The sequence below is a fragment of the Oncorhynchus kisutch genome, linkage group LG24 (assembly GCF_002021735.2).
Source record: "Oncorhynchus kisutch isolate 150728-3 linkage group LG24, Okis_V2, whole genome shotgun sequence".
Classification (NCBI taxonomy): domain Eukaryota; kingdom Metazoa; phylum Chordata; class Actinopteri; order Salmoniformes; family Salmonidae; genus Oncorhynchus; species Oncorhynchus kisutch.
In genome coordinates this window covers 43182902-43209655 of record NC_034197.2, presented here as the reverse complement: position 1 = coordinate 43209655, position 26754 = coordinate 43182902, and the positions used below count along the sequence as shown (strand labels likewise).

The 26754-nt window shown below is 43.7% G+C and overlaps 1 protein-coding gene across 1 annotated transcript in view; it reads left to right on the top strand.

Moving 5' to 3' along the window:
- Positions 1-3836: 3836 nt before the first annotated feature.
- LOC116357026 (uncharacterized) overlaps positions 3837-26754 on the top strand; it is a 24204-nt gene continuing 1286 nt past the window's right edge. The window contains exon 1 of the mRNA XM_031804347.1: positions 3837-4038. Coding sequence (XP_031660207.1) covers positions 3937-4038 — 102 coding nt within the window. The 5' untranslated portion in view covers positions 3837-3936. The remainder of the gene's footprint in view (positions 4039-26754) is intronic.

Genomic DNA, 26754 nt, shown 5'->3' with positions numbered 1-26754 from the left:
GCTGCAGTCCTCTCTATCAACAGAAACCTTGGAGCAATTAGGGTTAAGTGCCTTGCTCAGGGGCACATCGACACATTTGAACCAGCGACCTCTAACCGCGAGGCTACCTGCCGCTCTATATGTCCCTGAGAAACCTGTCCTTGAATGAGTAGATGTGTCCAAACTTTTGACTGGTATGTTTGCAAAGCAATACATATTGAGAACTTCTTTTGCGTGGGTTTTTTTTTGTGTTAGGAAAACACGGTTACAATGTTCTCAGAATATCCAATATTTCTAGTTCTAGACTCGTTTCCTATTTCCTGACACAAACCGGTACACCTGGAAACTACTACCTTACAGTGATAATACCAGTGAATCCAGGAAGTATTCAAAGCCTTTGAGCTTTTGTTACGTCACAACCTTATTCTAAAATTGATCAAATTAAAACATTTCTTCATCAATCTACACACAAGCGAAAACAGGTTTCTAGAAATGTTCATATTTGTATTCAGACCCTTTGCTATGAGACTCAAAATTGAGTTCAGGTGCATCCTGTTTCCATTGATCATCCTTAAGATGTTTCTACAACTTAATTGGTGTCCACCTGTGGTAAATTCAATTGATTGGACATGATTTGGACAAAGGTACACACCTGTCTATATAAGGTCCCAAAGTTGACCAAGACATGAGGTCAAAGGAGTTGTATGTAGAGCTCAGAGACAGGATTGTGTCGAGGCACAGATCTGGGGAACCTTTCTGCCACATTGAAGGTACCCAAGAACACCTCCATCATTCTTAAATTGAAGAAGTTTGAAACAACCAAGACGCTTCCTCGAGCTGGCCGCCCGGCCAAACGTTCAGAGTTTCTCTGTGGAGATGGGAGAATCTTCCAGAAGGACAATCTTTTAAAAAATATATATATTTAACTAATCAGTTAACAACAAATTCTTATTTTCAATGATGGCAGATTGGTACCTTGTCAGCTCGGGGATTTGAACTTGCAACCTTTCGGCTGCTAGTCCAACGCTCTAACCACTAGGATTCCCTGCCAACCCAAATCTCTCTGCAGCACTCCACCAATCAGGCCTTTATGCTAGAGTGGCCAGACGGAAGCCACTCCTCAGTAAAAGGCACATGACAGCCAGCTTGGAGTTTGCCAAAAGGCACCTAAAGGACTCAGACTATGAGAAACAAGATTATCTTGTCTGATGAATGCCAAGCGTCATTTCTGAAGGAAACCTGGCGGTGGTGGCAGCATCATGCTGTGTTGGTGGCAGCATCATGCTGTGGTGGTGACAGCATCATGGTGGTGCTGCAGCATCATGCTGTGGGGATGTTTTTCAGCGGCAGGGACTGGGAGACTAGTCAGGATCGAGGGAAAGATGAACAGAGCAGAGTACAGAGAGATCCTTGATGAAAAACGCTCAGGACCTCAGACTGGGGAGAAGGTTCACCTTCCAACAGGACAACAACCCTAAGCACACAGCCAAGACAACACAGGAGTGGCTTTGGGACAAGTCTCTGAATGTCCTTGAGTGGCCCAGCCAGAGGCCGGACTTGAACCAGATCAAACATCTCTGGAAAGACCTGAAAATAGCTGTGCAGTGATGCTCCCCATCCAACCTGACAGAGCTTGAGAGGATCTGCAGAGAAGAATGGGAGAAACTCCCCAAATACAGGTATGCCAAACTTGTAGCATCATACCCAAGAAGACTCGAGGCTGTAATCACTGCCAAAGGTGCTTCAACAAAGTACTGAGTAAAGGGTCAGAATACTAATGTAAATGTAATATTTCTTTTTTTTTATACATTTGCAAACATTTCTAAAATCTAACTAAACTGTTTCATTATGGAGTATTGTGATGTCATTATGGGGTATTGTGATGTCATTATGGTGTATTGTGATGTCATTATGGGGTATTGTGATGTCATTATGGGGTAATGTGTGTAGATTGATGAGGGGAAAAAACTAGTAGTGGAGTTTGGAGTGTGACTGTTTGAGAACCATCATAGAACCTTTACAGAACCATTATAGAACCATTACAGAACCATAACGTAACCTTTACAGAACACCACATAACCTTTACAGAACCATAACATAACCTTTACAGAACCATAACAGAACCTTTACAGAACACCACATAACCTTTACAGAACCATAACAGAACCTTTACAGAACCATAACAGAACCTTTACAGAACCATAACATAACCTTTACAGAACATCACAGAACCTTTTACAGAACATCACAGAACCTTTACAGAACCATGAGAGAAGTGCCTGTCTCGTTTGTGGTTTAACATGTATTGTGTGTAGATTGATGAGGGGAAAAAACTAGTAGTGGAGTTTGGAGTGTGACTGTTTGAGGTTGTGGACAGGTGTCTTTTATACTGATAAGTTCAAACAGGTGCCATTAATACAGGTAACGAGTGGAGGACAGAGGAGCCTCTTAAAGAAGAAGTTACAGGTCTGTGAGAGCCAGAAATCTTGTTTGTTTGTAGGTGACCAAATACTTGTTTTCCACCATAATTTGCAAATAAATTCATTAAAAATCCTACAATGTGATTTTCTGGATTTTTCTTCCTCATTTTGTCTGTCATAGTTGAAGTGTACCTATGATGAAAATTACAGGCCTCTCTCATCTTTTTAAGTGGGAGAACTTGCACAATTGGTGGCTGACTAAATACTTTTTTGCCCCACTGTATATATATATATATATATATATATATATATATATATATATATATATATCTGTCTCTCTTTCTCTCCATCTCTTTCTCTATATTTAGCTATAGCATATTTGGTGTAATGTAATTGGCCCTTAATTATAAAATATTGATAATCACGTTGTGGTTATTTGCTGTTTGTATGCAGTATGCAGTTGGATATTATAGTGACACATGGTGGCAGTAGTGGCTCAGTTGAGTTTTATCATCATCTTCACAGAATCATCAACCATCACAGAACCTTTACAGAACCTTTACAGAACATCACAGAACCTTTACAGGACCATTAGAGAACCATTACAGAACCATAACAGAACCTTTACAGAACACCACAGAACCTTTACAGAACCATAACAGAACCTTTACAGAACCATAACAGAACCTTTACAGAACACCACAGAACCTTTACAGAACCATAACAGAACCTTTACAGAACCATTATAGAACCATTACAGAACCATAACAGAACCTTTACAGAACACCACAGAACCTTTACAGAACCATAACATAACCTTTACAGAACCATAACAGAACCTTTACAGAACCATAACAGAACCTTTACAGAACACCAAAGAACCTTTACAGAACATCACAGAACCTTTTACAGAACATCACAGAACCTTTACAGAACCATGAGAGAAGTGCCTGTCTCGTTTGTGGTTTAACATGTGGTTGTTAGTTTCACAAAGGCCTGGCGTCAAAACCGTAATATAGCTTTCACGCACGCCTAAACCGTACATTTCCTCATCGTTTATAAGATGTCATGCACTCCCCTATCTGCTGTATGTCTCCTTGTACACATATTAGATTGACTCGTGGTTGTCTAGATGATGATTCTACATAATGATTTCACTGCCTGCTGTGGAACAGCATTGTCATGGTGTTTCCATCCTACACAAATAGGGCATCCAGCATCTGTGTTTCTTCAGACACTCATTTATTATATTCCTCACGTATTCTTCACCATCTCTGTGCTCTCATTATTCCTCTCTCCTTTTCTCTCCTCCCGCCGCCCTCTCCTTCTCGTGTCCCTCCCCTTCTCTCTGGATGCTAAGCTCCTCCCCCTGCCCTCTCTTTCTCGTGTCCCTCCCCTTCTCTCTGGATGCTAACCTCCTCCCCCCGCCCTCTCTTTCTCGTGTCCTCCCTCCCTCCTGTGTTCATCTCTCCAGCTCTCAGGGTGACAGTCAGTGTTGGTTTTCTCCTCGTTGGGGCAGCCTCATCTCTCCTGAAGGATGTCGGGCCCTCTGACTAACAGCTCCAGCTTTAGCTCTGTGCTCTTCCTGCTGTCTCTCTCCGTGGTCCTCCTCCTCCCGCCTCTGCGGCTGGACGCTAAGGTAAGAAAAGAGAGATGGACTCACAGAGACAGTCCGAGACACGCTAGCATCCCCTCAGCTCATAATCACATCACATAATTCTATTAGATTCCATTGGAATCAGCGACCACCCTTGACACATACATGTATGTATTGTTGGGTTCACAGGAGGCTGGTGGCACCTGAATTGAGGAGGACGGGCTCGTGGTAATGGCTGGAGCGGAATTAGTGGAATGGTATCAAATACATCAAAAAACATGGTTTTCATGTGTTTGATACCATTCCATCCGCTCCGTTCCGGACGTTATTATGAGCCGTCCTCCCTTCACCAGCCTCCTGTGGCTGGGTTATGTTGTTTGAATGCGCTGTTGATTCTTGGAGGCATGTTTTTCTCTGTTTGTTGTGTGTCAGGGATGATGAGTCATCAATAAGCTAACTGATTATTCCGTAGTTGCCATGGTGCCGTGAGGAATCCTTGACACAGAGCTCTGTAAATATTGCAGACATTGCTACATGTTTTTTACTTTTAAGTGTTTGTTGTTGCATTTTTAGAGTATTTTTTTTGCAAACCTACTTTTTTTTTTGCTAACCCCTTAGGGGTGATGGTGAAGAAGAAAAAACAGTCAGGCTTATCCGTTCCCCCAGTTTGTTTATCCGTTCCCCCAGTTTGTTTATCCGTTCCCCCAGTTTGTTTATCCGTTCCCCCAGTTTGTTTATCCGTTCCCTCAGTTTGTTTATCCGTTCCCCCAGTTTGTTTATCCGTTCCCCCAGTTTGTTTATCCGTTCCCCCAGTTTGTTTATCCGTTCCCCCAGTTTGTTTATCCGTTCACCCAGTGTGTTTATCCGTTCCCCCAGTTTGTTTATCCGTTCCACCAGTTTGTTTATCCGTTCCCTCAGTTTGTTTATCCGTTCCCTCAGTTTGTTTATCCGTTCCCCCAGTTTGTTTATCCGTTCCCCCAGTTTGTTTATCCGTTCCCTCAGTGTGTTTATCCGTTCCCTCAGTTTGTTTATCCGTTCCCCCAGTTTGTTTATCCGTTCCCTCAGTGTGTTTATCCGTTCCCTCAGTTTGTTTATCCGTTCCCTCAGTGTGTTTATCCGTTCCCTCAGTGTGTTTATCCGTTCCCTCAGTGTGTTTATCCGTTCCCTCAGTGTGTTTATCCGTTCCCTCAGTGTGTTTATCCTTTCCCTCAGTGTGTTTATCCGTTCCCTCAGTGTGTTTATCCGTTCCCTCAGTTTGTTTATCCGTTCCCCCAGTTTGTTTATCCGTTCCCTCAGTTTGTTTATCCGTTCCCTCAGTTTGTTTATCCGTTCCCTCAGTTTGTTTATCCGTTCCCTCAGTTTGTTTATCCGTTCCCTCAGTTTGTTTATCCGTTCCCCCAGTTTTTTTATCCGTTCCCTCAGTTTGTTTATCCGTTCCCTCAGTTTGTTTATCCGTTCCCTCAGTTTGTTTATCCGTTCCCTCAGTTTGTTTACCCGTTCCCTCAGTTTGTTTATCCGTTCCCTCAGTTTGTTTATCCGTTCCCCCAGTTTGTTTATCCGTTCCCCCAGTTTGTTTATCCGTTCCCCCAGTTTGTTTATCCGTTCCCTCAGATTTTGGATTGGTTCCCTCTTCTCCTTATCTAGGCTACCATTACAGACCCACTTGACCAATAACATTGCAGCCTAAATGTAATTATATTTAGTTAATGAAATACTTAAAATTGTGATTATTACTGGCAATTCTATCATTTCTAGGTGAACGTATTGTCATCGCAAAATGTTATTTCTTTGTTATGAACATAGAGCCAGAACTTTAAACCATCTGTGCCTGGTTGACTACGTCACGCAAGATGTTCATCACACAAGATGTTCATCACGCAAGATGTTCATCACGCAAGATGTTCATCACACAAGATGTTCATCACACAAGATGTTCATCACACAAGATGTTCATCACACAAGATGTTCATCACACAATATGTTCATCACGCAATATGTTCATCACACAAGATGTTCATCACACAAGATGTTCATCACACAATATGTTCATCACACAAGATGTTCATCACACAAGATGTCCACCTGCCTAACGCAGGGATGAGAGTGCGTCATTGCTCCTGTTAACACCGAAGCCTCTTGGAAATGATGCACAGGAAATGCAGATGCCTTTAGTTTCTGCCTCCAGTGAGGGACGTGCACCATTCTAAGAGAAACACGTCCAGGTTTTACTGGACATGGCCCTGTCTTTATGGGGGTAAAACACTGGTGGTGGGGGATGAGAGGCGCACAAACCAGACCACTATTCATGTTTTCCAAGTGGCATGAATCCGAGTTGGCACAAAATGTGACCTATTTGGCTTGCATCGCATAAACATGCATCATTCAGTTACGACTGCTAGTTAGGATCCTGGCTTTTCAGGTTATTGACATTACATTGCCTTATTTAGGGTCTTGCACACTTGTTAACTACATCATCATGTAGATTCTAGAACACCATCTCCCACCAACTACATCATCGTGTAGATTCTAGAACACCATCTCCCACCAACTACATCATCATGTAGATTCTAGAACACCATCTCCCACCAACTACATCATCATGTAGATTCTAGAAGACCATCTCCCATCAACTACATCATCTGCGGCAGGTAGCCTAGCGGTTAAGAGCGTTGAGCCAGTAGCCGAAAGTTCACCAGTTTGAATCCCTGGGCCCGCAAGGTGGACAAATCTGCTGTTCTTCTCTTCAGCAATGCAGTTAAACCCCAAACAACTGCTCCCCGGATGCTGATGATTAAGGCAGTGTATTATGAAAGATGCTTGGTTTCCATAAACAAATGTAGTTCTCTAGCTAGATAGTTAGCTAGGTAACGTTAGCTACGCTACCTCAGCTTGGTAATACGTGGTTCAATAGAATCAATAGATGGTGCAGCACACAATCTAATTAGCAGAACCTACTGCTGCTGGGAAGAGGAGCTAGCTGCTATGGCAACAGGCTTCTGAGGGCGCAGGCTTTGTCCATCACTGTAAAATACAACACACACACACACACATTTTCTCTGTCTCTCTGTCTCTCTCTCTCTGGCTCTGTCGCTCTCTCTCTCTGGCACTCTCTCTCTCTCTGTCGCTCTCTCTCTCTCCCTCTCTCTCTCTTTCTGTCTCTCCATCCCTCTCTCTCTCTCTCTCTGGCTCTCTGTCTCTCCCTTTCTCTCTCTGGCTCTCTCTCCCTCTCTCTCTCTCTGGCTCTCTGTCTCTCTCTCTCCCTCTCTCTGGCTCTCTCTCTGGCTTTCTGTCCCTCTCTCTCACAATTCAATTCAATTTATTGGCATGGGAAACATATGTTAACATTGCCAAAGCAAGTGAAGTAGATAATATACAAAGTGAAATAAACAATAAAAATGAACAATGGTGTTTGTTCTCACTGGTTGCCCTTGTCTTCTGACAACAGGTCACAAATCTTGCTGCTGTGATGGCACACTGTGGAATTTCACCCAGTAGATATGGGGGATTTATCAAAATTGGGTTTCTTTTGGAATTCTTTGTGGATCTGTGTAATCTGAGGGAAATATGTGTCTCTAATATGGTCATACATTGGGCAGGAGGTTAGGAAGTGCAGCTCAGTTTCCACCTCATTTTGTGGGCAGTGTGCACATAGCCTGTCTTCTCTTGAGAGCCAGGTCTGCCTACGATGGCCTTTCTCAATAGCAAGGCTATGCTCACTGAGTCAAAGCTTTCCTTAACTTTGGGTCAGTCACAGTGGTCAGGTATTCTGCCACTGTGTACTCTCTGTTTAGGGCCAAATAGCATTCCAGTTTGCTCTGTATTTTTGTTAATTCTTTCCAATGTGTCAAGTAATTATCTTTTTGTTTTCTCATGATTTATTTGGGTCTAATTGTGCTGCTGTCCAGGGGCTCTGTGGGGTGTGTTTGAATTTGTGAACAGAGCCCCAGGACCAGCTTGCTTATGGGGACTCTTCTCCAGGCTCATCTCTCTGTAGGTGATGTTTTTGTTATGGAAGGTTTGGGAATCACTTCCTTTTAGGTGGTTGTTGAAGTTAACGGCTCTTTTGTGGATTTTGATAATTAGCGGGTATCGGCCTAATTTAGCTCTGCATGCATTATTTGATGTTTTAAATTGTACATGGAGGATATTTTAGCAGAATTCTGCATGCAGAGTCTAAATTTGGTGTTTGTTCCATTTGGTGAATTCTTGGTTGGTGAACAGACCCCAGACCTCACAACCATAAAGGGCAATGGGTTCTAAACTGATTCAATGGGTTCTATGACTGATTCAATGGGTTCTATGACTGATTCAATGGGTTCTAAACTGATTCAATGGGTTCTAAACTGATTCAATGGGTTCTATGACTGATTCAATGGGTTCTAAACTGATGCAAGTATTTTGTTGAATTTGACCCCCTTTTCTCCCCAATTTCATGGTTCCAATTGTTAGTAGCTACTATCTTGTCTCATCGCTACAACTCCCTTACGGGCTCGGGAGAGACGAAGGTCGAAAGCCATGTGTCCCCCAAAACACAACCCAATCAAGCCGCACTGCTTCTTAACTCAGCACGCATCCAACCCGGAAGCCATTCTCACCAATGTGTTGGAAGAAACACAGTGACCCTGGCGACCTGGTTGCTATTGCGCAATGAGACAAGGATATCCCTGCCGGCCAAACCCTCCCTAACCTGGACGACGCTAGGCCAAAGTCTCTGGTGGCACAGCTAGCACTGCGATGCCGTGTTCCCTAGACCACTGCGCCACCCGGGAGGCCCTCTCATTCAAGTATTTTTAGCCAGATCCTAATTGGTATTATTCGATTCTGGGTTAAACATGGAACATTGTTATACTATACTAGCAGTATAGTATCTGAGGGGTGATAGAGACTGTTTTTTTACATCAGAAGGTAATGCTTATCTATAGGAGCCAGATGGCTTTGGAATGTGTTGAGTGGACGAGAGGAAGTCACAGGGTTGCCAGAGGGGATACGGGTGGAGGTCGTTGGATTAGGCATCAAGGGGGTTGAGGTCAGGTCAGATCCCGCTTAAGGGAGAAACAATGGTTTATTACCCCATCACTTCCTCTTCCTGTCGAACCATGGTGGAAATGCAGTTGTGGTGGTGGAAAAATTGGAGTATATATACTTGTGGTGTTTTTGTCTGAATGCAGTTGTATTGACCCTCAATAAACTGGGCTAAGCTTTCATAATGTCCGTTGAGAATTACAACCAGTATGTCGAATTTTATGTTCCTTTTTGATGGCATAGAATGCTCGTCCTGCCTTGTTCACAGCTTTTGTGGAAGTTACCTGTGGTGCTGATGTTTAGGCCGAGGTATGTATTGTTGTTTGTGTGTTTTGTGTGTTTACTGTCAGGGCCCAGGTCTGGCAGAATCTGTGCAGAAAATCTCGTTTCTGCTGTCGGGCCCTCCTTGGTTGGTAACAGAAGCACCAGATCATCAGCAAACAGTAGACATTTGACTTCAGATTCTAGTAAGGTGAGGCCAGGTGCTGCAGACAGTTCTAGTGCCCTAGCCAATTTGTTGATATATATGTTGAAGAGGTTGGGGCTTAAGCTGCATCCCTGTCTCACCCCACAGTCCTGTGGGAAGAAATGTGTGTTTTTTGCCAATTTTACATTCAGCTGATTTCTGACATGCTGTTCCTTCTTTTTCCATAGTGTATTCCATAGACTCAGGTTTTCTGGGTCTCTATGTTTTTGGTTGGACAGGTTTCTCAATTTCTTTCTTAGGTTTTTGCATTCTTCGTTAAACCATTTGTGATGGTTGTTAATTTTCTTTGATTTTCTGTTTGACATTTTTAGATTTGATAGGGAAGCTGAGAGGTCAAATACACTGTTAAGATTTTCTACTGCCAAGTTTACACCTTCACTATTGCAGTGGAACATTTTACCCAGGAAGTTTCTTAATATTACTCAGTTCCTTTGGCTTTGATGCCTAATGATTGAGTACTGCTCTGTTCAAGTAGAGTGTAATTTTACTGTGATCTGATAAGGGTGTCAGTGGGCTGACTGTGAACGCTCTGAGAGACTCTGGTTGAGGTCAGTGATAAAGTAGTCTACAGTACTACTGCCAAGAGATGAGCTATAGGTGTACCTACCATAGGAGTCCCCTCGAAGCCTACCATTGACTATGTACAGACCCAGTGTGCGACAGAGCTGATCCGTTAAGATCATTTCCTTTTGAATTTCTAGCCACTTTTAACCACTTTTGAATTTCTAGCCAAATGTAAAATGTTCCTGTTTTGATTAATTTAATGGAGGGAGTTAGGTCTGCTCTATATCAAATTAGCATACCACCTGAGTCCCTTCCTTGTTTCACACCTGGTAGTTTGGTGGATGGGACTACCAGCTCTCTGTAACCTAGAGGGCAACCAGTGGGTCTGTCCCCTCTATACCATGTTTCTTGTAGGATGACAATGTCTGTATGTCCGATTTACTTGATGATGTCCAGGTTCCTGCTCTTTAGGCCAAAGGCAGATGACCTCAGGCCTTGGATATTCCAGGATGAGATAGTGAAGGCTTTGTGTTCCTTAAAGTGGTCGATGTTATTGGTCGTGTGCTTTGGCCTCAGACCAGTAAGTGTGTGCAGAGCCTGCTGAGTGTCTTGTACATTCCATTGTCTTGGGCCATTGTCTTGGGTTATTGTAAGAGTTGGGCCTCCTGTTTGCCCGCTCACGGCCTGGGAATATGTGTGACTTCCATGTTGAGGCCCTCTTTGTGGGGGTGGGATACATTCGGTGGGCAGGAGGGGCATAGGTCTGATCTGAGGGGGCCTAAATGGCGTGTGGGCATGGTGGACTTGGGGGGGGTGTTGATTGGTTGGATGTGGCTGGTGGTGTTGTGGTGTTGTGTCCTCGATGCAGGTCCTTTCGGCGTGTGTCTGGGGAGGGGGGCGTCCAGCAGGTCTGGGAGAGTGTCTTGGTCTGGGCGGGGTGGCTATTGATCTGTTGCTCCTGTGTGAAGTGTTGGGGCTGCGTTTGAGAGCGATGTCCTTTAGGGTCCGAGCGAAGGTGGGCACTGCTGCCTTGTAGAGGTGGACCTGGTCATAAAGGCTGTCCAGGGTGGAGTGGTGGGCCAGGAAAACATTTGGTTCTGAGGCACAGTCATGGGAAATACTTGCGTTTACCTGCAGTATGGTAGGTAGCAGGGTGGAAGTCTTTTGTGGTAGCAGGGTGGAGAAAGTAGAAGAAGCTTTTTCAATCACTCCCTTTCCTGCTGTGTTCTCAGGTCGTTTGTGTCTGTGTGTATTATTATGTGACTGGGTGACCCTAGTAGGTCATCAGACAGAAAGTCTAGGGCCCTATGGGTGTTTGGACACCAGAGTTTAGACACACTGTGTTTGGGGAAAAGGGTCTTTCTTGTGTATATTTCCCGTTTGACTCCATAAGGAGTGTCTGTTTCTTGTGTATGTCCTCAGTGGGTGTGGGGGGGGTTGTTCTTGTCTATCAGGGTGGCTGACAGGGGGGGTGCTCAGAGGGGGTGAGATCCCCTGGGCTTGGGGTTCTTAACATGTCTGTCCCGCTGTGATATCGACATGGTCAGGGTCTGGGGTGGGCTGTTCTGCTGGCTTCTCTGCGGGGGGTGGCCACCTCTCTAATGGGTTGTTCTCTGTCACACGCCATCCCCCTCACCCTCTCCTCCAGCAGTCTGATCCTCTCCTCTAGTGCTCGGTTCTTCTCCTGCTCCAGCTCTTTCTCTTGTAGATGTTGTCTCACCACAGTCCAGAGTGCAGATGTGTCTCTCTCCACCTCCAGCTCTCCAGGTCTAGTTAAGTTGTTGTGCTGGACTGTTGACTGGAGTGTAACTCCCAGGTGGCTAACAACAGACGGAGCGCAGGAGGTGGCTAACAACAGACGGAGCGCAGGAGGTGGCTAACAACAGACGGAGCGCAGGAGGTGGCTAACAACAGACCTCCATCCTATGCTAGCTTGCTACCGATGGCCTGGCTAGCTGTCTAAATCACCGTGACCCCCAACCAACATCTCCACTCACTGGACCCTTTTGATCACTCGACTAAGCATGCCACTCCTTAATGTCAATATGTCTTGTCCATTGCTGTTCTGGTTAGTGTTTATTGGCTTATTTCACTGTAGAGCCTCTAGTCCTGCTCACTATACCTTATCCAACCTATTAGTTCCACCACCCACACATGCAATGACATCTCCTGGTTTCAATGATGTTTCTAGAGACAATATCTCTCTCTTCATCACTCAATACCTAGGTTTACCTCCACTGTATTCACATCCTACCATACCTTTGTCTGTACATTATACCTTGATGCTATTTTATCGCCCCCAGAAACCTCCTTTTACTCTATGTTCCAGACGTTCTAGACGACCAATTCTCATAGCTTTTAGCCGTACCCTTATTCTACTCCTCCTATGTTCCGCTGGCGATGTAGAGGTGAATCCAGGCCCTGCAGTGCCTAGCTCCACTCCTATTCCCCAGGCGCTCTCTTTTGACGACTTCTGTAACCGTAATAGCCTTGGTTTCATGCATGCTAACATTAGAAGCCTCCTCCCTAAGTTTGTTCTATTCACTGCTTTAGCACACTCTGCCAACCCGGATGTTCTAGCTGTGTTCAGACATTTTAATTCCAAACTACAACATTTTCAGACAAGATAGAACTGCCAAAGGGAGCGGTGTTGCAATCTACTGCAAAGATAGCCTGCAGAGTTCTGTCCTACTATCCAGGTCTGTACCCAAACAATTTGAACTTCTACTTTTAAAAATCCACCTCTCTAAAAACAAGTCTCTCACCGTTGCCGCCTGCTATAGACCACCCTCTGCCACCAGCTATGCTCTGGACACCATATGTGAACTGATTGCCACCCATCTATCTTCAGAGCTTGTGCTGCTAGGCGACCTAAACTGGAACATGCTTAACACCCCAGCCATCCTACAATCTAAACTTGATGCCCTCAATCTCACACAAATTATCAATGAACCTACCAGGTACATCCCCAAAGCCTTAAACACGGGCACCCTCATAGATATCATCCTAACCAACTTCCCCTCTAAATACACCTCTGCTGTCTTAAACCAAGATCTCAGCGATCACTGCCTCATTGCTTGCATCCGTAATGGGTCAGCGGTCAAACGACCTCCACTCATCACTGTAAAACGCTCCCTGAAACACTTCAGCGAGCAGGCCTTTCTAATCGACCTGGCCGGGGTATCCTGGAAGGATATTGATCTCATCCCGTCAGTAGAGGATGCCTGGATATTTTTTTTAAATGCCTTCCTAACCATCTTAAATAAACATGCCTCATTCAATAAATTTAGAACCAGGAACAGATATAGCCCTTGGTTCTCCTCAGACCTGACTGCCCTTAACCAACACAAAAACATCCTATGGCGTTCTGCATTAGCATCGAACAGCCCCCGTGATATGCAGCTGTTCAGGGAAGCTAGAAACCAATATACACAGGCAGTTAGAAAAGCCAAGGCTAGCTTTTTCAAGCAGAAATTTGCTTCCTGCAACACTAACTCAAAAAAGTTCTGGGACACTGTAAAGTCCATGGAGAATAAGAACACCTCCTCTCAGCTGCCCACTGCACTGAAGATAGGAAACACTGTCACCACTGATAAATCCACCATAATTGAGAATTTCAATAAGCATTTTTCTACGGCTGGCCATGCTTTCCACCTGGCTACTCCTACCCCGGTCAACAGCACTGCACCCCCAACAGCAACTCGCCCAAGCCTTCCCCATTTCTCCTTCTCCCAAATCCATTCAGCTGATGTTCTGAAAGAGCTGCAAAATCTGGACCCCTACAAATCAGCCGGGCTAGACAATCTGGACCCTTTCTTTCTAAAATGATCTATTACTAGCCTGTTCAACCTCTCTTTCGTGTCGTCTGAGATTCCCAAAGATTGGAAAGCAGCTGCGGTCATCCCCCTCTTCAAAGGGGGGGGACACTCTTGACCCAAACTGCTACAGACCTATATCTATCCTACCATGCCTTCCTAAGGTCTTCGAAAGCCAAGTCAACAAACAGATTACCGACCATTTCGAATCTCACCATACCTTCTCTGCTATGCAATCTGGTTTCAGAGCTGGTCATGGTTGCACCTCAGCCACGCTCAAGGTCCTAAACGATATCTTAACCGCCATCGATAAGAAACATTACTGTGCAGCCGTATTCATTGATCTGGCCAAGGCTTTCGACTCTGTCAATCACCACATCCTCATCGGCAGACTCGACAGCCTTGGTTTCTCAAATGATTGCCTCGCCTGGTTCACCAACTACTTCTCTGATAGAGTTCAGTGTGTCAAATCGGAGGGTCTGCTGTCCGGACCTCTGGCAGTCTCTATGGGGGTGCCACAGGGTTCAATTCTTGGACCGACTCTCTTCTCTGTATACATCAATAAGGTCGCTCTTGCTGCTGGTGAGTCTCTGATCCACCTCTACGCAGATGACACCATTCTGTATACTTCCGGCCCTTCTTTGGACACTGTGTTAACAACCCTCCAGGCAAGCTTCAATGCCATACAACTCTCCTTCCGTGGCCTCCAATTGCTCTTAAATACAAGTAAAACTAAATGCATGCTCTTCAACCGATCGCTACCTGCACCTACCCGCCTGTCCAACATCACTACTCTGGACGGCTCTGACTTAGAATACGTGGACAACTACAAATACTTAGGTGTCTGGTTAGACTGTAAACTCTCCTTCCAGACCCATATCAAACATCTCCGATCCAAAGTTAAATCTAGAATTGGCTTCCTATTTCGCAACAAAGCATCCTTCACTCATGCTGCCAAACATACCCTTGTAAAACTGACCATCCTACCAATCCTCAATCCCCGCGATGTCATTTACAAAATAGCCTCCAATACCCTACTCAACAAATTGGATGCAGTCTATCACAGTGCAATCCGTTTTGTCACCAAAGCCCCATATACTACCCACCATTGCGACCTGTACGCTCTCGTTGGCTGGCCCTCGCTTCATACTCGTCGCCAAACCCACTGGCTCCATGTCATCTACAAGACCCTGCTAGGTAAAGTCCCCCCTTATCTCAGCTCGCTGGTCACCATAGCATCTCCCACCTGTAGCACGCGCTCCAGCAGGTATATCTCTCTAGTCACCCCCAAAACCAATTATTTATTTGGCTGCCTCTCCTTCCAGTTCTCTGCTGCCAATGACTGGAACGAACTACAAAAATCTCTGAAACTGGAAACACTTATCTCCCTCACTAGCTTTAAGCACCAACTGTCAGAGCAGCTCACAGATTGCTGCACCTGTACATAGCCCACCTATAGTTTAGCCCAAGCAACTACCTCTTTCCCAACTGTATTTAATTTATTTGTTTGTTTTGCTCCTTTGCACCCCATTATTTTTGTTTCTGCTTTGCACATTCTTCCATTGCGGAACTACCATTCCAGTGTTTTACGTGCTTTGTTGTATTTACTTTGCCACCATGGCCTTTTTTGCCTTTACCTCCCTTCTCACCTCATTTGCTCACATTGTATATAGACTTGTTTATACTGTATTATTGACTGTATGTTTGTTTTACTCCATGTGTAACTCTGTGTCATTGTATCTGTCAAACTGCTTTGCTTTATCTTGGCCAGGTCGCAATTGTAAATGAGAACTTGTTCTCAACTTGCCTACCTGGTTAAATAAAGGTAAAAATTATTTTAAAAATATATATTTTTTTTTAACTGCTGTTCCAGCTCCACCTGCCTTACCTCCAGCTGGGTGAATGTATCCTTCATTTCAATGAGAGGGTAGTACTCTGTGCTGGGAGGTTGACTTTCCGCTGGGGGTGGTTCGTCTGTGGGGTTATATAATGAAGAGGTCTGGTCTGACCCGCTCGGGGTGGCTCGTCTGTGGGGTTTTAAAATGAAAAGGTCTGGTCTGACCCGCTCGGGGTGGGGGTGTCTTTCTCAAGGGAGAGCTTCTCCTGCTGGGCTAATTATTTGATAAGGTGAAAGTCCAGCTGAGACTGTTTGGGGTTACCCTGAACCAATACTGTTCCAGACTTATAGAGGTTTATATTAGCTGACTCAGAGTCCTCGTTGTCTAGTAACCTGAGTTGCCACCCCTCGGTAACACCCCACCTCTTAACAGAGGGGTAGTGTGCTAATATAGCACTGTGCTATGCCAGGGGATGATCTGTGTGGAAGATGAGGTTGCTGATGTTCCCATTTTTATAATAGTCAGCAAAAAGGGTCTCTTGATTTCGCATAATGAGCTTCATTTTTGTGATCTTTTCGTGTGTTATCATTCATTACATACACAAGGTACTGTATTTTAATTACCTCTGAACAGCGGGAGGGAGCTTCTAAGGCCTCTCCATTTGGTTGGAGTAGACAGTGTGACTCTCCTGCCATTGTTGGGCTAAAGGGCTTTGACATTCTTACCTGACACGTCAGTGCTAATTGAAGCTGTATCAAGCTTTAGCAGCCTTAATTTAGCACCATAATAAAGTAGTGAAATGTATTTTTCTTCTTGGCTTTTGGAAATAAAATATAGCTTCAGACTGAACATGACTCACTCAGTTCCAGGTTGAACGGTGTTTTCAGGTTTCTGATGTTTTCCAGAGTGTTTCCTGTATAGTTTTGGAACAATAATCTTTGGTCATTGTAAACCTTCCAGGTGATTCCGTAATTCCGGCCAAAATCAGGTTATAGATTTGGAGTTTTGATTTGGAGTGAAGGTTATGTTGTAGAGGGTAGCATCCTGTAAATGTTCCTGACAAAGAAAATCTAATTTTATCCAACTCTAAATCTATCTTTTTTAAGAACATACTGAAAAATGCAGGAGCTCATCTGCTCATGACCTCTCCTCTCTATCTCTTTCTGTCTCTCTGGCTCTCTCTCTCTCTTTCTCACTGGCTCCATGTCATCCCCCTCTTGGGTCCATGTCTCTCTCTCCAACTCTCTGGCTCCATGTCTCTCTCTCCAACTCTCTTGGCTCCATGTCTCTCTCTCTCCAACTCTCTCTATTGGCTCTCTGTCTCTCTCTCTCTGGCTCTCTGTCCCTCTCTCTCTCTGGCTCTCTGTCCCTATCTCTCTGTCTCTCTCTCTCTGTCTCTCTGTCGCTCTCTCTCTCTCTCTCTCTCTCTCTCTGGCTCTCTGTCCCTCCCTCTCTGGCTCTCTGTCCCTCTCTCTCTCTCTTTCTCTGGCTCTCTGTCCCTCTCTCTCTGGCTCTCTGTCCCTCTCTCTCTCTAGTCTGCCTTTATTAATGACAGTTTCTACACATTTGGCAGTGAAAATGTTCATCTTAGACTAACGTGTTCCATTCAAAGATGTGTAGATGTCTTTAAAGATGTGTAGATGTCTTTAAAGATGTGTAGATGTCTTTAAAGATGTGTAGATGTCTTTAAAGATGTGTAGATGTCTTTAAAGATGTGTAGATGTGTAGATGTATTTAAAGATGTGTAGATGTCTTTAAAGTTGTGTAGATGTCTTTAAAATAATATATTATGTGGCGAAAAGACAAGTGGGGGACATTTTTCATGAATTTGAGTCACCCAAGAGATTGATTGGCTAGTAGCTGGGGACATTTTGAAGGAGGGTGTAATATGAAGGAGATGCTATTGGAAGGGAAGTATTGCTGTATAAGATGTAACCAGAACAGCCTGTAGTGCAGAATGTTTCTGTAGCATGAGTCAGCATGATGTAGATAATCATAATCATAATAATAATAATAATAATCATCATCATCATAATCATAATAATAATAATAACAATAATAATAATAATCATCATAATCATAATACCAGTTATAATAATCATAATAATAATAATCATAATAATAACAATAATAACAATAATAACAAATATAATAATCATAATCATAATAATCATAATAATAATAATAATAACAATAATAATAATAACAATAATAATAATAATAATAACAATAACAATAATAATAACAATAATAACAATAATAATCATAATAATAATAACAATAATAATAACAATAACAATAATAACAATAATAATAATAACAATAATAATAATAACAATAATAATAATAACAATAATAATAATAATAACAATAATAACAATAATAACAATAATAATAATAATAATAATAATAATCATACGTTTTATATGTAATGTGTATATTTTTTTTAAGTGCCACAAGAATAAAACATCAAATCACTTAAAAACACATAGTACAGTAAAGATACGACTAGAGACAAATCAGATGAGACATATATACAGTGTTAGGATTATAATGGATAGAGAGAAGTCACTACAGTGTTAGGATTATAATGGATAGAGAGAAGTCACTACAGTGTTAGGATTATAATGGATAGAGAGAAGTCACTACAGTGTTAGGATTATAATGGATAGAGAGAAGTCACTACAGTGTTAGGATTATAATGGTTTTAGAGAGAAGTCACTACAGTGTTAGGATTATAATGGTTTTAGAGAGAAGTCACTACAGTGTTAGGATTATAATGGATAGAGAGAAGTCACTACAGTGTTAGGATTATAATGGATAGAGAGAAGTCACTACAGTGTTAGGATTATAATGGTTTTAGAGAGAAGTCACTACAGTGTTAGGATTATAATGGATAGAGAGAAGTCACTACAGTGTTAGGATTATAATGGATAGAGAGAAGTCACTACAGTGTTAGGATTATAATGGATAGAGAGAAGTCACTACAGTGTTAGGATTATAATGGATAGAGAGAAGTCACTACAGTGTTAGGATTATAATGGATAGAGAGAAGTCACTACAGTGTTAGGATTATAATGGATAGAGAGAAGTCACTACAGTGTTAGGATTATAATGGATAGAGAGAAGTCACTACAGTGTTAGGATTATAATGGATAGAGAGAAGTCACTACAGTGTTAGGATTATAATGGATAGAGAGAAGTCACTACAGTGTTAGGATTATAATGGATAGAGAGAAGTCACTACAGTGTTAGGATTATAATGGATAGAGAGAAGTCACTACAGTGTTAGGATTATAATGGATAGAGAGAAGTCACTACAGTGTTAGGATTATAATGGATAGAGAGAAGTCACTACAGTGTTAGGATTATAATGGATAGAGAGAAGTCACTACAGTGTTAGGATTATAATGGATAGAGAGAAGTCACTACAGTGTTAGGATTATAATGGATAGAGAGAAGTCACTACAGTGTTAGGATTATAATGGATAGAGAGAAGTCACTACAGTGTTAGGATTATAATGGATAGAGAGAAGTCACTACAGTGTTAGGATTATAATGGATAGAGAGAAGTCACTACAGTGTTAGGATTATAATGGATAGAGAGAAGTCACTACAGTGTTAGGATTATAATGGTTTTAGAGAGAAGTCAGTACAGTGTTAGGATTATAATGGTTTTAGAGAGAAGTCAGTACAGTGTTAGGATTATAATGGATAGAGAGAAGTCAGTACAGTGTTAGGATTATAATGGATAGAGAGAAGTCACTACAGTGTTAGGATTATAATGGATAGAGAGAAGTCACTACAGTGTTAGGATTATAATGGATAGAGAGAAGTCACTACAGTGTTAGGATTATAATGGATAGAGAGAAGTCACTACAGTGTTAGGATTATAATGGATAGAGAGAAGTCACTACAGTGTTAGGATTATAATGGATAGAGAGAAGTCACTACAGTGTTAGGATTATAATGGATAGAGAGAAGTCACTACAGTGTTAGGATTATAATGGATAGAGAGAAGTCACTACAGTGTTAGGATTATAATGGATAGAGAGAAGTCACTACAGTGTTAGGATTATAATGGTTTTAGAGAGAAGTCACTACAGTGTTAGGATTATAATGGTTTTAGAGAGAAGTCACTACAGTGTTAGGATTATAATGGTTTTAGAGAGAAGTCACTACAGTGTTAGGATTATAATGGTTTTAGAGAGAAGTCAGTACAGTGTTAGGATTATAATGGATAGAGAGAAGTCAGTACAGTGTTAGGATTATAATGGATAGAGAGAAGTCACTACAGTGTTAGGATTATAATGGGTAGAGAGAAGTCACTACAGTGTTAGGCTTGTACTCCACAAGCCCCTCGAAACAGTTAGGTCTCATACCTGGTTTTAAAACTAGCAATGCTATCGTTAGCTCTGACATGAAGGGCCAGGGTATTCCAAAGGCACGGGGCAGCAGAGACACTGTCCGCCCATGGTGCAAAGCCTGATGTTGGGGACCATCAGGATGCCCGAGGTCGGAGGAGCGTAGGAAGCGGACAGGGTAGTGGGGCTGGAGGAGCTGTGAGAGGTAGGAGGGTACAGTCATGTAGGGCCTTGAGGGTGAGCACACACCCTGGATAGGACGCTAGTCTATCGCAGGTAGTTAGCCCCTCTCCATTGCAGTCTGAAGGACCATCAGAAGATCAGAAGGGAAGTGTTTCAGTCTGAAGGACCATCAGAAGGGAGGTGTTTCAGTCTGAAGGACCATCAGAAGATCAGAAGGGAAGTGTTTCAGTCTGAAGGACCATCAGAAGGGAAGTGTTCCAGTCTGAAGGACCATCAGAAGGGAGGTGTTTCAGTCTGAAGGACCATCAGAAGGGAAGTGTTTCAGTCTGAAGGACCATCAGAAGGGAAGTGTTTAAGTCTGAAGGACCATCAGAAGGGAGGTGTTCCAGTCTGAAGGACCGTCAGAAGGGATGTGTTTCAGTCTGAAGGACCATCAGAAGGGAGGTGTTCCAGTCTGAAGGACCATCAGAAGGGAGTTGTTCCAGTCTGAAGGGTCATTAAAAGGGAAGTGTTCCAGTCTGAAGGACTGTCAGAAGGGAAGTGTTTCAGTCTGAAGGACCATCAGAAGGGAAGTGTTTCAGTCTGAAGGACCATCAGAAGGGAAGTGTTCCAGTCTGAAGGGTCATTAAAAGTGAAGTGTTCCAGTCTAAAAGACTGTCAGAAGGGAGGTGTTCAGTCTGAAGGACCATCAGAAGGGAAGTGTTCCAGTCTGAAGGACCATCAGAAGGGAGTTGTTTCAGTCTGAAGGACCATCAGAAGGGAGTTGTTTCAGTCTGAAGGACCATCAGAAGGGAGGTGTTTCAGTCTGAAGGACCATCAGAAGGGAAGTGTTCAGTCTGAAGGACCATCAGAAGGGAGGTGTTTCAGTCTGAAGGACCATCAGAAGGGAAGTGTTCAGTCTGAAGGACCATCAGAAGGGAAGTGTTTCAGTCTGAAGGACTGTCTAAAGGGAGGGGTTTCAGTCTGAAGGACCGTCAGGAGGGAGGTGTTCCAGTCTGAAGGACTGTCTAAAGGAAAGTGTTCTGGTCTCAAAGACCATCTCAGCCCACTCTCTCTGCTCTCATATCAACATCTTGCTAATTGTGTTTTGCATAACAACGACAAAAGGAGTTGGACCTACACCACAAACAGATCTTGGACCAGGTTAATATGAACAACAATCAGAACAAGTAGAAGTTGTGCAGTATGAAGGGTCATCAGAATACGAGGTAATTGATGTGTACATTTAGGTAGGGGTAGAGTGACTAGGCAACAGGATAGATAAGAGACGGTAGCAGCAGCGTATGTGATGAGGCAAAAGACTTGGTACAAAGTGGGTTCAGTGAAGATACAGGAGTCCGGGTAGCTCTTTGGCTAACTATTTAGCAGTCTTATGGCGTGTGGGGTTGAAGCTGTTTAGGGTCCTCTTGGTTCCAGTTTTAGTGCATCGATACCGCTAGCCATGCAGTAGCAGAGAGAAACAGTCAATGACTTGGGTGGCTGGAGTATTTGAACATGTTTAAGGCCTTCCTCTGATGCCTGCTATAGGGGTCCTGGATGGCAGGGAGCTTGGCCCCAGTGATGTACTGGTCTGTCCTCACCACCCTCTGATATAGGGAGGTATGGTCTGCAGTGTATCATGAGGTATGGTCTGCAGCGTATCATGAGGTATGGTCTGCAGTGTATCATGAGGTATGGTCTGCAGTGTATCATGAGGTATGTTCTGCAGTGTATAATGAGGTATGGTCTGCAGTGTATCATGAGGTATGGTCTGCAGCATATCATGAGGTATGGTCTGCAGTGTATCATGAGGTATGGTCTGCAGTGTATCATGAGGTATGGTCTGCAGCGTATCATGAGGTATGGTCTGCAGTGTATCACGAGGTATGGTCTGCAGTGTATCATGAGGTATGGTCTGCAGCGTATCATGAGGTATGGTCTGTAGTGTATCATGAGGTATGGTCTGCAGTGTATCATGAGGTATGGTCTGCAGTGTATCATGAGGTATGGTCTGCAGCGTTTCATGAGGTATGGTCTGCAGTGTATCATGAGGTATGGTCTGCAGTATGGTCTGTGTATCATGAGGTATGGTCTGCAGCATATCATGAGGTATGGTCTGCAGCGTATCATGAGGTATGGTCTGCAGTGTATCATGAGGTATGGTCTGCAGCGTATCATGAGGTATGGTCTGCAGTGTTTCATGAGGTATGGTCTGCAGCGTATCATGAGGTATGGTCTGCAGTGTATCATGAGGTATGGTCTGCAGTATGGTCTGCAGTGTATCATGAGGTATGGTCTGCAGTATGGTCTGCAGCGTATCATGAGGTATGGTCTGCAGTGTATCATGAGGTATGGTCTGCAGTGTATCATGAGGTATGGTCTGCAGTGTATCATGAGGTATGGTCTGCAGCATATCATGAGGTATGGTCTGCAGTGTATCATGAGGTATGGTCTGCAGTGTATCATGAGGTATGTTCTGCAGTGTATAATGAGGTATGGTCTGCAGTGTATCATGAGGTATGGTCTGCAGCATATCATGAGGTATGGTCTGCAGTGTATCATGAGGTATGGTCTGCAGTGTATCATGAGGTATGGTCTGCAGCATATCATGAGGTATGGTCTGCAGTGTATCATGAGGTATGGTCTGCAGTGTATCATGAGGTATGGTCTGCAGTGTATCATGAGGTATGGTCTGCAGCATATCATGAGGTATGGTCTGCAGTGTATCATGAGGTATGGTCTGCAGTGTATCATGAGGTATGGTCTGCAGTGTATCAAGAGGTATTCTAACTCAGGCGACCAAAAATGTGACACTTCCTTAAAATTAGAGATCGTGCACCAGCTTCTGTTAAAAAAACTAAAACCTCCTCCCTTAAAACACCTTCTCCCTTAAAACACCTCCTCCCTTAAAACACCTCCTCCCTTAAAACACCTCCTCCCTTAAACCACCTCCTCCCTTAAAACACCTCCTCCCTTAAAACACCTGCTCCCTTAAAACACCTCCTCCCTTAAAACACCTCCTCCCTTAAAACACCTGCTCCCTTAAAACACCCCTCCTCCCTTAAAACACCTGCTCCCTTAAAACACCTCCTCCCTTAAAACACCTGCTCCCTTAAAACACCTGCTCCCTTAAAACACCTGCTCCCTTAAACTGCCATCTGGTCTCGATGATGCATGGAGAAGCCCACCAGATTATACAGTACCAGTCAAAAGTTTGGACACGCCTACTCATTCTTGGGTTTTTCCTTCTACATAGTAGAATAATAGTGAAGACATCAACACTATGAAATAACACATATGGAATCATGTAGTAACCAAAAAAAAGTGTTAAACAAATCAAAATATGTTTTATATTTGAGCTTCTTCAAAGTAGCCACCCTTTGCCTTGATGACAGCTTTGCACCCTCTTGGCGTTCTCTCAACCAGCTTCATGAGGTAATCACCTGGAATGTATTTCCATTAACATTCATCTTCATCCCTTAAAAAACACACACAAAAAACGTCAGCGCCATCAACACTCACAGACTCAGACCTCACAATGCAGCAGCAGCACTGTGAGTCATAACACTAACGCCATCACAGTCCTATTTCTGGCAACACTATCTGACTCATTCAGTACATACAGACCCCAGGGCCCTGGCTGGATGAAACACACCTAACCAATCTGGTCAGATCTTTTAACCACCTAACTGGACAATCAAACTACGTCTTCTCCCAGCCGACCAATCAAACCACGTCTTCTCCCAGCCAACCAATCAAACCACGTCTTCTCCCAGCCAACCAATCAAACTACGTCTTCTCCCAGCCGACCAATCAAACTACGTCTTCTCCCAGCCAACCAATCAAACTACGTCTTCTCCCAGCCAACCAATCAAACTACGTCTTCTCCCAGCCAACCAATCAAACTACGTCTTCTCCCAGCCAACCAATCAAACTACGTCTTCTCCCAGCCAACCAATCAAACCACGTCTTCTCCCAGCCAACCAATCAAACCACGTCTTCTCCCAGCCAACCAATCAAACCACGTCTTCTCCCAGCCAACCAATCAAACCACGTCAAACCTTTATTCATTATTAACCACCTAGCTAGCCAATCAAATCTCCTCGGAGTCATAGGTAAACCTAGGTTGAATCCATAATCACCGGACAATGTAATGGATGTTATTAACACATACAGCACTTTCCATCAGGTCTCAGAAGTCCGCTTTACATTTTATAGGGGTGACTCACCTCAATCCTAACAAATCTGTACTAATAAATAATTCAATTAAAATCTATAATAGTGTAGCCACCGACAACCCTAACATAGATCATACCACCTGCTTTAAAACCAACAGAAGTAGCAGCGTTTTAAACACTTTTAAGAAGAAATAGCGTGATAATTTGTCTACAGAAGAACATTCTGTGCGAGATCAAGGATGATGGGTAAGGTTTTATAAATCACAGCAGAACGTTCTGGCTGGAGCCATAGTGCTGTAGTCAGCAGATCCTGAGTTATGAAAACAGTCCTGGAGCCCTAGTGCTGTAGTCAGCAGATCCTGAGTTATGAAAACAGTCCTGGAGCCCTAGTGCTGTAGTCAGCAGATCCTGAGTTATGAAAACAGGGCTCAGTGCTGTAGTCAGCAGATCCTGAGTTATGAAAACAGTCCTGGAGCCCTAGTGCTGTAGTCAGCAGATCCTGAGTTATGAAAACAGTCCTGGAGCCCTAGTGCTGTAGTCAGCAGATCCTGAGTTATGAAAACAGTCCTGGCTGGAGCCCTAGTGCTGTAGTCAGCAGATCCTGAGTTATGAAAACAGTCCTGGAGCCCTAGTGCTGTAGTCAGCAGATCCTGAGTTATGAAAACAGTCCTGGAGCCCTAGTGCTGTAGTCAGCAGATCCTGAGTTATGAAAACAGTCCTGGCTGGAGCCCTAGTGCTGTAGTCAGCAGATCCTGAGTTATGAAAACAGTCCTGGAGCCCTAGTGCTGTAGTCAGCAGATCCTGAGTTATGAAAACAGTCCTGGCTGGCAGTTTCTCCTAAGGAAGAGAGGAGAGGATGATAGATAGAGGTTGGGGAGGTGGGAACTTCTGAGACCCCGATCCAGCCTCACTCGTGTGTGTGTGTGTGTGTGTGTGTGTGTGTGTGTGTGTGTGTGTGTGTGTGTGTGTGTGTGTGTGTGTGTGTGTGTGTGTGTGTGTGTGTGTGTGTGTGTGTGTGTGTGTGAATAAGGACACACTGTTTGTTGAGCAGCACTGACCCCACACTCCTCTGACTCACTCTACAAATGAAAGGATGTGTGTGGGAGAAGTGAGGATTGTACAGGAGGAGAGGAGGAGGAGGAGGAGGAGGAGGAGGAGGAGGAGAGGTGGAGGAGAGAAGGAGGGGAGGACAGGACAGGCAATAAGAGGAGAGAAGGAAGGGTGGAGGAGAGGAGGAGGGGAAAGGAGGGTAAAGAAGGAGGAGGGGTGGAAGAGAGATGAGGACGGGAGGAGATGAGGAGATGATGAGAGGAGGGTAAAGGAGGGGGAGGAGGAGGGTGAGGAGAGTAGAGGAGTGGAAGATGGGGGGGAAGAGAGATGAGGAGAGGAGAGGAAAGGAAAGGAAAGGAGAGGAAAGGAAAGGAAAGGAGGGTAAAGAAGGAGGAGGGGAGGAAGAGAGGAGATGAGGCGGAGGAGAGGAGGGGAGGGTAAAGGAGGAAGAGGGATGGAAAAGAGGAGTGGAGAAGAGTATAGGAGGGGAAGACAGGAGGAGGGGAGGAAGAGAGGAGATGAGGGTAAAGGAGGAGGAGTGGTGGAAGAGAGGAGGGGGGATGGGGGTGGTGGAGAGTTCGATAGGAAAAGAGGAGAGGAAAGGAGGGGAGATGGGAAAAGCTAGTTTAAAGCCTGTCATTAAAGGGAGAGCTCTTCTTCCACACGTAGGTTGACCTCTCAAAAGGTTTCTAACCTCAAGGGTCGTTCCTGGTTAAATAAAAAAGCTACTGAGCAAATGCTATATGTCACTGTCTTATTGTCAACATATATGATTACGTTTAACGACAAAAGCATATGTATTAGCGTTAGCATTAGCCACCTAGCTAACGTTAGCCAGAACAAATTGGAATTCGTAACATATCATACGTTTTGCAAATTCGCAACATATTGTACAAAGTGCAATTCGTAAGATATTGTACGAAATGGATGATGGACATGAATACAAAATTAATAGATACATTCTTAGAGAGAAAAAAGACTTACAAAACAGTTCTTTGGCTGTCCCCATAGAACAACCATTTTTGGTTCCAGGTAGAGAACCCTTTTTGGTTCCACGTAGAACCCTTTGTGGAAAGTGTTCCACATTAAAGCCTAAAGAGTTCTACATGGAACCAAAAAGGGTTCTTCAAAGTGAAATAGATAATAAACAGAAGTGAAATAAACAATCAAAATTAACAGTAAACATTACACTCACTGAAGTTCCAACGGAATAGAGACATTACAAATGTCATATTATATGGTTACAGGACACAAGATAAAATAAATATAACTATGGGTTGTATTTACAATGGTGTTTGTTCTTCACTGGTTGCCCTTTTCTCGTTGTAACAGGTCACA